The sequence below is a fragment of the Oncorhynchus mykiss genome, chromosome 3 (genome assembly GCF_013265735.2).
Source record: "Oncorhynchus mykiss isolate Arlee chromosome 3, USDA_OmykA_1.1, whole genome shotgun sequence".
In the NCBI taxonomy this organism is placed as follows: domain Eukaryota; kingdom Metazoa; phylum Chordata; class Actinopteri; order Salmoniformes; family Salmonidae; genus Oncorhynchus; species Oncorhynchus mykiss.
In genome coordinates, this window is record NC_048567.1 from 2975012 (window position 1) to 2988768 (window position 13757).

The 13757-nt window shown below is 45.8% G+C and overlaps 1 protein-coding gene across 1 annotated transcript in view; it reads right to left on the bottom strand.

Moving 5' to 3' along the window:
* The window catches only part of LOC118964349 (choline transporter-like protein 4), a 24627-nt gene extending 11366 nt beyond the window's left edge, over positions 1 to 13261 (bottom strand). The window contains exons 1-10 of the mRNA XM_036975425.1: positions 13228 to 13261; positions 11435 to 11483; positions 5949 to 6022; positions 5602 to 5680; positions 2883 to 2982; positions 2418 to 2549; positions 2076 to 2136; positions 1754 to 1868; positions 1474 to 1557; positions 56 to 168 (exon numbers count right to left, since the gene is read on the bottom strand). Coding sequence (XP_036831320.1) covers positions 56 to 168; positions 1474 to 1557; positions 1754 to 1868; positions 2076 to 2136; positions 2418 to 2549; positions 2883 to 2982; positions 5602 to 5680; positions 5949 to 6022; positions 11435 to 11483; positions 13228 to 13261 — 841 coding nt within the window. The remainder of the gene's footprint in view (positions 1 to 55; positions 169 to 1473; positions 1558 to 1753; positions 1869 to 2075; positions 2137 to 2417; positions 2550 to 2882; positions 2983 to 5601; positions 5681 to 5948; positions 6023 to 11434; positions 11484 to 13227) is intronic.
* Positions 13262 to 13757: the final 496 nt, after the last annotated feature.

Below are 13757 nucleotides of genomic sequence, written 5' to 3' on the forward strand. Positions count from 1 at the left end.
TGATCCACATAATCTAGTCCAGGCCAGGCTGCAGGGCTATATGAGCCAGACTTACCGTAGCCTCCCACCACCAGAAGTCCCACCATGAGAATCCAGACCAGGACAATGGCCAGGTACCTCAGCAGCAACAGGAACACCACACTGACTAGCAGAGCCAGCGTCAGACCACTGCAAACACAGCACGCAGCAAACTGTTGGAGAGCAGCTGAGGCATGGTATGGGCATGCTAAACACTCTGACTGACTGGCATTAGTGTTGGTTGGTTGACAAGCAACTGTCCAGAGCAACCACCAGACCACTGCAAACAACTAGACATCCAATGTCTATACTGACATACCACTTCTAATAGATGGTCAACACATTGCTTCATACTAAGTGGTAGGATAGTGTGGATATTGGAACAGAGACAGCTCAGGCATGGTATAGACATACAGTGTAAAACACCAGTGGACTAGTTGGTGCTGGTAGACTGACAAGATTTACTGTTGGTTGGTTTACTAGCGTTAGTACCGGTTGGCTGTTGGCGGTTGGCGCGGCTGGTAGCCTAGCGGTTAAGAGCCGACTAGGGGAAAATCTGCCGCTGTTCCCTTGAGCATGACACGTAACCCTAATTGCTCCTGTAAGTCACTCTGTTTTTTTAAATCAGATTTTACTGCTTGTGTGAGTTCCTTGATGTGGAATAGAGTTCCATGTAACCATGGCTCTATGTAGTACTATGGCTCTATGTAGTACTATGGCTCTATGTAGTACCATGGCTCTACGTAGTACCATGGCTCTATGTAGTACTATGGCTCTATGTAGTACTATGGCTCTATGTAGTACCATGGCTCTATGTAGTACCATGGCTCTATGTAGTATCATGGTGCTATGTAGTACCATGGCTCTATGTAGTACCATGGCTCTATGTAGTACCATGGCTCTATGTAGTATCATGGCTCTATGTAGTACCATGGCTCTATGTAGTACTATGGCTCTATGTAGTACCATGGCTCTATGTAGTACTATGGCTCTATGTAGTACCATGGCTCTATGTAGTATCATGGCTCTATGTAGTACCATGGCTCTATGTAGTATCATGGCTCTATGTAGTATCATGGCTCTATGTAGTATCATGGCTCTACGTAGTACTATGGCTCTACGTAGTACCATGGCTCTATGTAGTACTATGGCTCTATGTAGTGCCATGGCGCTATGTAGTACTATGGCTCTATGTAGTACCATGGCTCTATGTAGTACCATGGCTCTATGTAGTATCATGGCTCTATGTAGTACCATGGCTCTATGTAGTACCATGGCTCTATGTTGTATCATGGCTCTATGTAGTACCATGGCTCTATGTAGTATCATGGCTCTATGTAGTACCATGGCTCTATGTAGTACTATGGCTCTATGTAGTATCATGACTCTATGTAGTATCATGGCTCTATGTGGTACTATGTACCCACTGTGAGATAGTTGGAAGCTCAGACTTACAGTAAGATCCAGTACCAGGAGGAGGCAAAGTCCTCAAAGACCCTCACTCCTACGGCCTTTCTGTTGAAGCCTGATATCAGTGAGCTGGAATAATGGAAAGATATAGTAGGTTAGGAGACAGTGATGATCTGTTTAGCTACACATATTCTGTGTCCCAAATGGCACCTTATTCCCTATGGGTTCTGGTCAAAAATAGTGCACTACAAAAGGAAAAGAGTGCCCTTTGGGACAGGCGTATAGTATCTACAGGAGAATATTGGTTCATTGGATGAATTATAACCCCATGGCGCTTCTGATGCTGTTGACTGTCTCGTTGACGGAGGCCATTCCGGGCAGAGTGAAGTTGGAAGGAGCACTTTTGAGAGCATGTAGACTGGGCAAACACCTCCCCAGAGCTGTAGTGATTCAAACGACAACATACGGACGAGTAGAGTGAGGAAAAGGTTCAGAGTGGATTCACCTCAGTTTCCTGCTGTTTCACTTCATCCTCTGTACCATGATTATGTAGACATCCTTTTTATTTTATTGAACTATTATTTAATGTACACATTAACAGTCCTGTCAGTAGATGTGAGGATGGATGCCATGTTAAACTACTTCACCTGATTTACTTGGAACAAGGAAGGACGGACAAAGTTCTGCATCAAGGATCTCTTGGACAGTCTGAAAGAGAGAGTACAGGACCAAACATGACAAGAAGGATGGCCAATATACAGAAGCACTGTATTAACAGACGCAATCATGTAGAAACTACATCTGTTTCTAATCAATGCCTGAAATTAAAATGTTTTCCAATCAACCAAACCCTTTAACTCAGAATGAAACACAGACATAAGCTACACTGTAATGTAGCTATGCTTGACAGAATGCTTGGGACTAATGGTCCCACACACCCAGTTCCAGTCTCTATAAGCACATTGATAACAGTGTAAAATGCCCTGTACCCAGGTGGTGGTAGTCAGGTTGAGGCTGTGGTCACAGTACTGCTGATGGAAGAAGTCTTTGGGATTGGCGTCGGGGTCATAGGCAGCAGCAGACAGCATCCAGAAGTGAGACGGACACTTAGGGACACACACCTGCAGAGGAAGGGACAGAGAGATGGGAGGGACCAGACATTAGTGTACGGCAAACCTTGATTTCCCGCAGTCTCACATTTGACGTATCACAGGTATCGAAAGTGTGAGTGAAACCATCAGGAGAGAGAGTGAGTCAAATCTCAAATGAAACCCTATTCCCCAAATGATGTGGCCCCATACTGTTGACTATTACATGAAGTGGTATGTGTCCTAAGCTACATGTTGTACCCTATGCAGTATGTCCTATCTGTTACGTCATATGTCCTACGTGACTCTGGTCACACGGACGGGGACAAGTAGGATGTGATCGTACAGATACAGTTTGAGTCTGACCTGTGTGGTGGGACACTGTGTGCCTCCGAGCGCTGCTGCCATCACCTTGGTGGTCGTGGCACACTTCAGTATGTCCACATAGATCATCCTGGGCTGGTCTCTGGCAAGACAGAGTTAAAAACAAAGACTGAGTTGTCTCAACTTGATCTCTTTCAGACACTCAGTGAGTTAGCATACATGCACATCCAGGCCACTGTTCCAGCATCCTGACAGACACCCTATATCCCTTTAGAGTGCACCACCTTATAGGTATGTTTAGGACTCAGCCATGATTTCTGATGCTTGGCCTGTAGCTACGTACACATACATAGGAACTATAACTAGGTACACATACAGTAACATAGGACCTATAACTAGGTACACATACAGTAACATAGGACCTATAACTAGGTAGACATACAGTAACATAGGACCTATAACTAGGTAGACATAACATAGGACCTATAACTAGGTAGACATACAGTAACATAGGACCTATAACTAGGTAGACATACAGTAACATAGGACCTATAACTAGGTAGACATAACATAGGACCTATAACTAGGTAGACATACAGTAACATAGGACCTATAACTAGGTAGACATACAGTAACATAGGAACTATAACTAGGTAGACATACAGTAACATAGGACCTATAACTAGGTAGACATACAGTAACATAGGACCTATAACTAGGTAGACATACAGTAATATAGGACCTATAACTAGGTAGACATACAGTAACATAGGACCTATAACTAGGTAGACATAACATAGGACCTATAACTAGGTAGACATAACATAGGACCTATAACTAGGTAGACATACAGTAATATAGGACCTATAACTAGGTAGACATACAGTAACATAGGACCTATAACTAGGTAGACATACAGTAACATAGGAACTATAACTAGGTAGACATACAGTAACATAGGACCTATAACTAGGTAGACATACAGTACCATAGGACCTATAACTAGGTAGACATACAGTAACATAGGACCTATAACTAGGTAGACATACAGTAACATAGGACCTATAACTAGGTAGACAGAAACATAGGACCTATAACTAGGTAGACATACAGTAACATAGAACCTATAACTAAGTAGACATAACATAGGACCTATAACTAGGTAGACATACAGTAACATAGGACCTATAACTAGGTAGACATACAGTAACATAGGACCTATAACTAGGTAGACATACAGTAACATAGGACCTATAACTAGGTAGACATACAGTAACATAGGAACTATAACTAGGTAGACATACAGTATCATAGGACCTATAACTAGGTACACATACAGTAACATAGGACCTATAACTAGGTAGACATATAGTAACATAGGACCTATAACTAGGTAGACATACAGTAACATAGGACCTATAACTAGGTAGACTTCTTCACCTGCATTGCTTGCTGTTTGGGGTTTTAGGCTGGGTTTCTGTACAGCACTTTGAGATATCAGCTGATGTACGAAGGGCTATATAAAATAAATTTGATTGATTGATTGATAGACATACAGTAACATAGGACCTATAACTAGGTAGACATACAGTAACATAGGACCTATAACTAGGTAGACATACAGTAACATAGGACCTATAACTAGGTACACATACAGTAACATAGGACCTATAACTAGGTAGACATACAATAACATAGGACCTATAACTAGGAAGACATAACATAGGACCTATAACTAGGTAGACATAACATAGGACCTATAACTAGGTAGACATACAGTAACATAGGACCTATAACTAGGTAGACATACAGTAACATAGGACCTATAACTAGGTACACATACAGTAACATATGACCTATAACTAGGTAGACATAACATAGGACCTATAACTAGGTAGACAGACATACAGTAGCATAGGACCTATAACTAGGTAGACATACAGTAACATAGGACCTATAACTAGGTAGACATAACATAGGACCTATAACTAGGTAGACATACAGTAACATAGGACCTATAACTAGGTAGACATACAGTAACATAGGACCTATAACTAGGTACACATAACATAGGACCTATAACTAGGTACACATACAGTAACATAGGACCTATAACTAGGTAGACATACAATAACATAGGACCTATAACTAGGTAGACATAACATAGGACCTATAACTAGGTAGACATAACATAGGACCTATAACTAGGTAGACATAACATAGGACCTATAACTAGGTAGACATACAGTAACATAGGACCTATAACTAGGTAGACATACAGTAACATAGGACCTATAACTAGGTAGACATACAGTAACATAGGACCTATAACTAGGTAGACATACAGTAACATAGGACCTATAACTAGGTAGACATACAGTAACATAGGACCTATAACTAGGTAGACATAACATAGGACCTATAACTAGGTAGACATACAGTAACATAGGACCTATAACTAGGTAGACATACAGTAACATAGGACCTATAACTAGGTAGACATACAGTAACATAGGACCTATAACTAGGTAGACATAACATAGGACCTAAAACTAGGTAGACATACAGTAACATAGGACCTATAACTAGGTAGACATACAGTAACATAGGACCTATAACTAGGTAGACATAACATAGGAACTATAACTAGGTAGACATAACATAGGAACTATAACTAGATAGACATACAGTAACATAGGACCTATAACTAGGTAGACATAACATAGGACCTATAGCTAGATAGACATAACATACTACTCACCTATTCATCCCCACGCCACAGAACATTCCGGTGGAGTTCCTGGGGAAGAGAACATGGCGAGGGTCTCCAAACAACCAGGCTGATGGAGGGAGAGAGAAAGAACCAGAGGAAATCATATCACACACTTCCATGACAGGGGTTTAATTTCAGAGTGGTTCGGTCGATGTAGCTAGGCCTACTGTGCTGTACACTAACAGATGGCCGAACAGTATACAGGGGAATCATCTCTCTCATTGTCATGTTGACATTGACAATCAGATACTGCCTTTTTAGATGAGCAAGGGATAAAACAGATATCATATGATGACAGTCATGCCATCTTCAAACGATGATGAAGACTTCCCTACCCAGAACTCCCATGACCATGTAACCAGCTATGACAGCCAAGAACAGTATGCAGCAGATCAGATCTGTGCAGCTCCTGAAATGACACAAAGAAATGAAATCAGCTGATTCATATGCTTGAACAAGGTGGACTTAATCCACATGACAGCTAGCTAGCATGTCCGCTTTCAAAAGAGTTGTACACAAATCTAAGATGTAATGTGAGCATGATTTTGTATGTGTGCTTCTGCATATGCTGTGATTTTAGCAGTGCATTTAAAAAAATCTATGCTAGAAAAAAATACAAATTGTATGTATATGTCCCAACTTTCAACCTATACAGACCCTGGATAAAGGTACTGCCCTTGTCATGTACTGTCATGTTGTCTTGTCTCTGTCCTTTCCCTTCTCCCTGTCTCCCTCTGCTGGTCGTGTTAGGTTACCTTTTCTCCCCCGCTTTCCCCCAGCTGTCCCTTGTCTCCTCTAACTACCCATTCACCCCGTTCCCCACCTGTTCCCTTTTTCCCTCTGATTAGGTCCCTATATCTCTCTCTGTTTCTGCTCCTGTCTTTGTCGGATTCTTGTTTGTTGTGTTTCATGTCTGAACCAGACTGTCGTCATGTTTGCTGTAACCTTGTCTTGTCCTGTCGGAATCTGCCGGTCCATCTGAGCCTACCTATGTTTGGTAATTAAAGAAGCTCTGTTTAAGTTGATTCGCTTTTGGGTCCTCATTCACGCACCGTAACAGAAGAATCCGACCAAGAATGGACCCAGCGACTTCGGATCCTCTCCACTCAGCCGTCGAGATCCAGGGAGCGATGCTAGGCAGACACAAGCAGGAATTGTCTGCTGCTCGACATGCCGTTGAGACCCTGGCCACCCAAGTCTCCAACCTCACAGAACAGGTTCACCATCTCCGCCTCGATCCACCGGCCACTTCCAGGGCTTTCGAATCTCTGGAGCCCAGAGTCAATAACCCGCCGTGTTACTCTGGGGAGCCCACTGAATGCCGCTCGTTCCTCACCCAGTGTGATATTGTGTTTTCTCTCCAGCCCAACACTTACTCCAGGAGCACTGCTCGTGTCGCCTACGTCATATCTCTCCTTATTGGACGGGCTCGTGAGTGGGGCACGGCAATCTGGGAGGCAAGGGCTGAGTGTACTAACCAGTATCAAGACTTTAAGGAGGAGATGATACGGGTTTTTGATCGATCTGTTTTTGGGGAGGAGGCTTCCAGGGCCCTGTCTTCCCTATGTCAAGGCAATCGATCCATAACAGACTACTCTATTGAGTTTCGCACTCTTGCTGTCTCCAGTGGCTGGAACGAGCCGGCCTTGCTCGCTCGTCTTCTGGAGGGTTTCCGCGCAGAGGTAAAGGATGAGATTCTCTCCCGGGAGGTTCCTTCCAGCGTGGATTCCTTGATTGAACTCGCTATTCGCATTGAGCGACGGGTTGATCTTCGTCACCGAGCTCGTGGAAAGGAGCTCGCGCTCTCCGTCGCCTCCCTCTCCGCATCACTACCATCTTCCTCTGCCGGCTCGGGTGCTGAGCCCATGCAGCTGGGAGGTATCCGCATCTCGACTAAGGAGAGGGAACGGAGAATCACCAACCGCCTCTGTCTCTATTGCGGTTCCGCTGGTCATTTTGTCACTTCATGTCCAGTAAAAGGCCAGAGCTCGTCAGTAAGCGGAGGGCTACTGGTGAGCGCTACTACTCCTGTCTCTCCTTCAAGATCCTGCACTACCTTGTCGGTCCATCTACGCTGGACCGGTTCGTCAGCTTCCTGCAGTGCCTTAATAGACTCTGGGGCGGAGGGCTGTTTTATGGACGAGACCTGGGCTCGGGAACATGACATTCCTCTCAGACAGTTAAAGGAGCCCACGGCCTTGTTCGCCCTGGATGGTAGTCCTCTCCCCAGGATTCAGCGTGAGACGCTACCTTTAACCCTCACTGTTTCTGGTAATCATAGTGAAACCATTTCTTTTTTAATTTTTCGTTCACCTTTTACACCTGTTGTTTTGGGCCATCCCTGGCTAGTTTGTCATAATCCTTCCATTAATTGGTCTAGTAATTCTATCCTCTCCTGGAACGTCTCTTGTCATGTGAAATGTTTAATGTCTGCTATCCCTCCTGTTTCCTCTGTCTCTTCTTCACAGGAGGAGCCTGGTGATTTGACAGGGGTGCCGGAGGAATATCACGATCTGCGCACGGTGTTCAGTCGGTCCAAGGCCACCTCTCTTCCTCCACACCGGTCGTATGATTGTAGTATTGATCTCCTTCCGGGAACCACCCCCCCCCGGGGTAGACTATACTCTCTGTCGGCTCCCGAACGTAAGGCTCTCGAAGATTATTTGTCTGTAGCTCTTGACGCCGGTACCATAGTCCCCTCCTCCTCTCCCGCCGGAGCGGGGTTTTTTTTTGTCAAGAAGAAGGACGGGTCTCTGCGCCCCTGCATAGATTATCGAGGGCTGAATGACATAACAGTGAAGAATCGTTATCCGCTTCCTCTTATGTCTTCAGCCTTCGAGATCCTGCAGGGAGCCAGGTTTTTCACTAAGTTGGACCTTCGTAACGCTTACCATCTCGTGCGCATCAGGGAGGGGGACGAGTGGAAGACGGCGTTTAACACTCCGTTAGGGCACTTTGAATACCGGGTTCTTCCTTTCGGCCTCGCTAACGCTCCAGCTGTCTTTCAGGCATTAGTCAATGATGTCCTGAGAGACATGCTGAACATCTTTGTTTTCGTTTACCTTGACGATATCCTGATTTTTTCACCGTCACTCCAGATTCATGTTCAGCACGTTCGACGTGTCCTCCAGCGCCTTTTAGAGAATTGTCTTTTTGTGAAGGCTGAGAAGTGCACTTTTCATGCCTCCTCCGTCACATTTCTCGGTTCTGTTATTTCCGCTGAAGGCATTAAGATGGATCCCGCTAAGGTCCAAGCTGTCATTGATTGGCCCGTCCCTAAGTCACGCGTCGAGCTGCAGCGCTTTCTCGGCTTCGCGAACTTCTATCGTCGTTTCATCCGTAATTTCGGTCAGGTGGCAGCTCCTCTCACAGCCCTTACTTCTGTCAAGACGTGCTTTAAGTGGTCCGTTTCCGCCCAGGGAGCTTTTGATCTCCTCAAGAATCGTTTTACATCCGCTCCTATCCTTGTTACACCTGACGTCTCTAGACAGTTCGTTGTCGAGGTTGACGCGTCAGAGGTGGGAGTGGGAGCCATCCTTTCTCAGCGCTCCCTCTCTGACGACAAGGTCCACCCATGCGCGTATTTTTCTCATCGCCTGTCGCCGTCGGAACGTAACTATGATGTGGGTAACCGCGAACTGCTCGCCATCCGGTTAGCCCTAGGCGAATGGCGACAGTGGTTGGAGGGGGCGACCGTTCCTTTTGTCGTTTGGACTGACCATAGGAACCTTGAGTACATCCGTTCTGCCAAACGACTTAATGCGCGTCAGGCGCGTTGGGCGCTGTTTTTCGCTCGTTTCGAGTTCGTGATTTCTTATCGTCCGGGCTCTAAGAACACCAAGCCTGATGCTTTGTCTCGTCTCTTCAGTTCTTCAGTAGCCTCCACTGACCCCGAGGGGATTCTCCCTGAGGGGCGTGTTGTCGGGTTGACTGTCTGGGGAATTGAGAGGCAGGTAAAGCAAGCACTCACTCAAACTCCGTCGCCGCGCGCTTGTCCTAGGAACCTTCTTTTCGTTCCCGTTCCTACTCGTCTGGCCGTTCTTCAGTGGGCTCACTCTGCCAAGTTAGCCGGCCACCCTGGCGTTCGGGGTACGCTTGCTTCCATTCGCCAGCGTTTCTGGTGGCCCACCCGGGAGCATGACACGCGTCGTTTCGTGGCTGCTTGTTCGGTCTGCGCGCAGACTAAGTCCGGTAACTCTCCTCCTGCCGGCCGTCTCAGGCCGCTTCCTATTCCCTCTCGACCGTGGTCTCACATCGCCTTAGATTTTGTCACCGGACTGCCTTCGTCAGCGGGGAAGACTGTTATTCTTACGGTTGTCGATAGGTTCTCTAAGGCGGCTCATTTCATTCCCCTTGCTAAGCTTCCTTCTGCTAAAGAGACGGCACAAATCATCATCGAGAATGTTTTCAGAATTCATGGCCTTCCGTCAGACGTCGTTTCGGACAGAGGTCCGCAATTCACGTCTCAATTTTGGAGGGAGTTTTGCCGTTTGATTGGGGCTTCCGTCAGTCTCTCTTCCGGCTTTCACCCCCAGTCTAACGGTCAAGCAGAACGGGCCAATCAGACTATTGGTCGCATCTTACGCAGTCTTTCTTTTCGCAACCCTGCGTCTTGGTCAGAACAGCTCCCCTGGGCAGAATACGCCCACAACTCGCTTCCTTCGTCTGCGACCGGGCTATCTCCTTTTCAGAGTAGCCTCGGGTACCAGCCTCCGTTGTTCTCATCTCAGTTCGCCGAGTCCAGCGTCCCCTCCGCTCAGGCTTTTGTCCAACGTTGCGAGCGCACCTGGAAGAGGGTCAGGTCTGCACTTTGCCGTTATAAGGCGCAGACTGTGAGAGCTGCTAATAAGCGTAGAACGAAGAGCCCTAGATATTGTCGCGGTCAGAGAGTTTGGCTCTCCACTCAGAACCTTCCCCTTAAGACGGCTTCTCGCAAGTTGACCCCGCGGTTCATTGGTCCATTCCGTATCTCTCAGGTCATTAATCCTGTCGCAGTGCGACTTCTTCTTCCGCGATATCTTCGTCGCGTCCACCCGGTCTTCCATGTCTCCTGTGTTAAGCCCGTTCTTCGCGCCCCCGCTCGTCTCCCCCCCCCCCCCCCCCCCATCCTTGTCGAGGGCGCACCTATCTACAGGGTCCGTAAAATCTTGGACATGCGTCCTCGGGGCCGTGGTCATCAGTACCTAGTTGACTGGGAGGGGTACTGTCCTGAGGAGAGGAGTTGGGTTCCCTCTCGGGACGTGCTGGACCGTGCGCTGATTGATGATTTCCTCCGTTGCCGCCAGGTTTCCTCCTCGAGTGCGCCAGGAGGCGCTCGGTGAGTGGGGGGGTACTGTCATGTACTGTCATGTTGTCTTGTCTCTGTCCTTTCCCTTCTCCCTGTCTCCCTCTGCTGGTCGTGTTAGGTTACCTTTTCTCCCCCGCTTTCCCCCAGCTGTCCCTTGTCTCCTCTAACTACCCATTCACCCCGTTCCCCACCTGTTCCCTTTTTCCCTCTGATTAGGTCCCTATATCTCTCTCTGTTTCTGCTCCTGTCTTTGTCGGATTCTTGTTTGTTGTGTTTCATGTCTGAACCAGACTGTCGTCATGTTTGCTGTAACCTTGTCTTGTCCTGTCGGAATCTGCCGGTCCATCTGAGCCTACCTATGTTTGGTAATTAAAGAAGCTCTGTTTAAGTTGATTCGCTTTTGGGTCCTCATTCACGCACCGTAACAGCCCTAGTGTAGGGAATAGGTTGCTATTTGGGACGCACACCATAAATATTCCAAATGGAAATCGAGATTGAATGAAGGAAAACAACCATTGATGAGTCTGCACAAACCTCTTTCGTACTGGTCCACTGAAGAATGGATCATAGGGAGCGGCATAGCCTGAAATGAAAGAGGACAGATTCAGCACACAGGGTTCTTTTGGACGGAAAATTGGTCAAAGGACTTTTACTTTTGCAGCAGTTTTCACTGTTGATGTAGGTCTACTGTAACTGCAAAAACGAGAAGGCCAACAACATTGGCTTTGGTTTGACAAAAGAATTTCAAATAGTGACAGGGGTGTAAAGTACTTAAGTAAAAATACTAGAAAGTACTTCTTACGTCGTTTTTTGGGGTATCTGCACTTTATGTTACTATTTATATTTTTGAAAACTTGTACTTTTACTTCCCTACATTACTCAAGAAAATAATGTACTTTTAACACTATACATTTCCCCTGACACCCAAAAGTACTCATTACATTTTGAATGCTTAGTAGCACAGAAAATGGTCCAATTCAAGCACTTATCAAGAGAACATCCCTGGTTATCCCTACTGCCTCTGATCTGATGGACTCACTAAACAGAGAACATCCCTGGTCATCCCTACTGCCTCTGATCTGATGGACTCACTAAACAGAGAACATCCCTGGTCATCCTACTGCCTCTGATCTGGGGGACTCACTAAACAGAGAACATCCCTGGTCATCCTACTGCCTCTGATCTGATGGACTCACTAAACAGAGAACATCCCTGGTCATCCCTACTGCCTCTGATCTGATGGACTCACTAAACAGAGAACATCCCTGGTCATCCCTACTGCCTCTGATCTGATGGACTCACTAAACAGAGAACATCCCTGGTCATCCCTACTGCCTCTGATCTGGAGGACTCACTAAACAGAGAACATCCCTGGTCATCCCTACTGCCTCTGATCTGGAGGACTCACTAAACAGAGAACATCCCTGGTCATCCCTACTGCCTCTGATCTGGGGGACTCACTAAACAGAGAACATCCCTGGTCATCCCTACTGCCTCTGATCTGGAGGACTCACTAAACAGAGAACATCCCTGGTCATCCCTACTGCCTCTGATCTGGGGGACTCACTAAACAGAGAACATCCCTGGTCATCCTACTGCCTCTGATCTGATGGACTCACTAAACAGAGAACATCCCTGGTCATCCCTACTGCCTCTGATCTGGGGGACTCACTAAACAGAGAACATCCCTGGTCATCCCTACTGCCTCTGATCTGGAGGACTCACTAAACAGAGAACATTCCTGGTCATCCCTACTGCCTCTGATCTGGTGGACTCACTAAACAGAGAACATCCCTGGTCATCCCTACTGCCTCTGATCTGGGGGACTCACTAAACAGAGAACATCCCTGGTCATCCCTACTGCCTCTGATCTGGGAGACTCACTAAACAGAGAACATCCCTGGTCATCCTACTGCCTCTGATCTGGGGGACTCACTAAACAGAGAACATCCCTGGTCATCCTACTGCCTCTGATCTGGAGGACTCACTAAACACACATGCTTTGTTTGTAAATTATGTCTGAGTGTTGGAGTGTGCCCCTGGCTATCCTTAAATTGAAAAAAACAAGAAAATGATGCCATCTGGTTCGCTTAATACAAGGAATTTTAAATGGTTTATACTTTTACTTTTGATACTTAGGTATATGTTAGCAATTATATTTACTTTTGCTACTTAAGTCAATTTAAATAGTAATTTCCTGGGTGGCTTTCACTTTTGATATATTATGGTATTTTACTCAAGTATGACAGTTGGGTATTTTTTCCAACACTGAATATTGATGAGTGACTGCCTATACTGAAATTGTTGAGATGGTTAGAATAACTCACCCTTCTCTTCCGCCCTTTTACTGGTTCCTTTCATTTTCATGACCTTGCGCGAAGAAACGGAGCGTTTGACTCTAAATGGCCGCGCACGGGTTTATGTTCAAGGCCCAGTTTAGCTTTGTTCAATCCGAACATCTGGACGTCTTTTCCGCGTTGATAAACGATGACGTCATATAGCAACATTCCAAAATGTGACCCTGTCATTATGACATACATTTTGGAATGTTGCTGTATGATCGCTAGGAAAACAGTTGAACTCTTGGCCCCATTCAAAACGTGTAGCCTCTTCCTGCTATGCTGATTTAATTCAATAAATCAATCAATGAGCAGGCTGATTTTTTAAAAATAAATCTAATAAATGTAATATGGGAGAATAGTAGAATATTCTTTACAGTCATGGAATTTATATAACATCCGTTTGGTGGGAAATGCCATAATTTTCTGCATGGTTTATCTCAATTCGTTAATTTTTTCACCTCATACAGTCTTGTGTTTGTAGGCTAGGTTATAAAACATAAGATTTCAAATAGAAC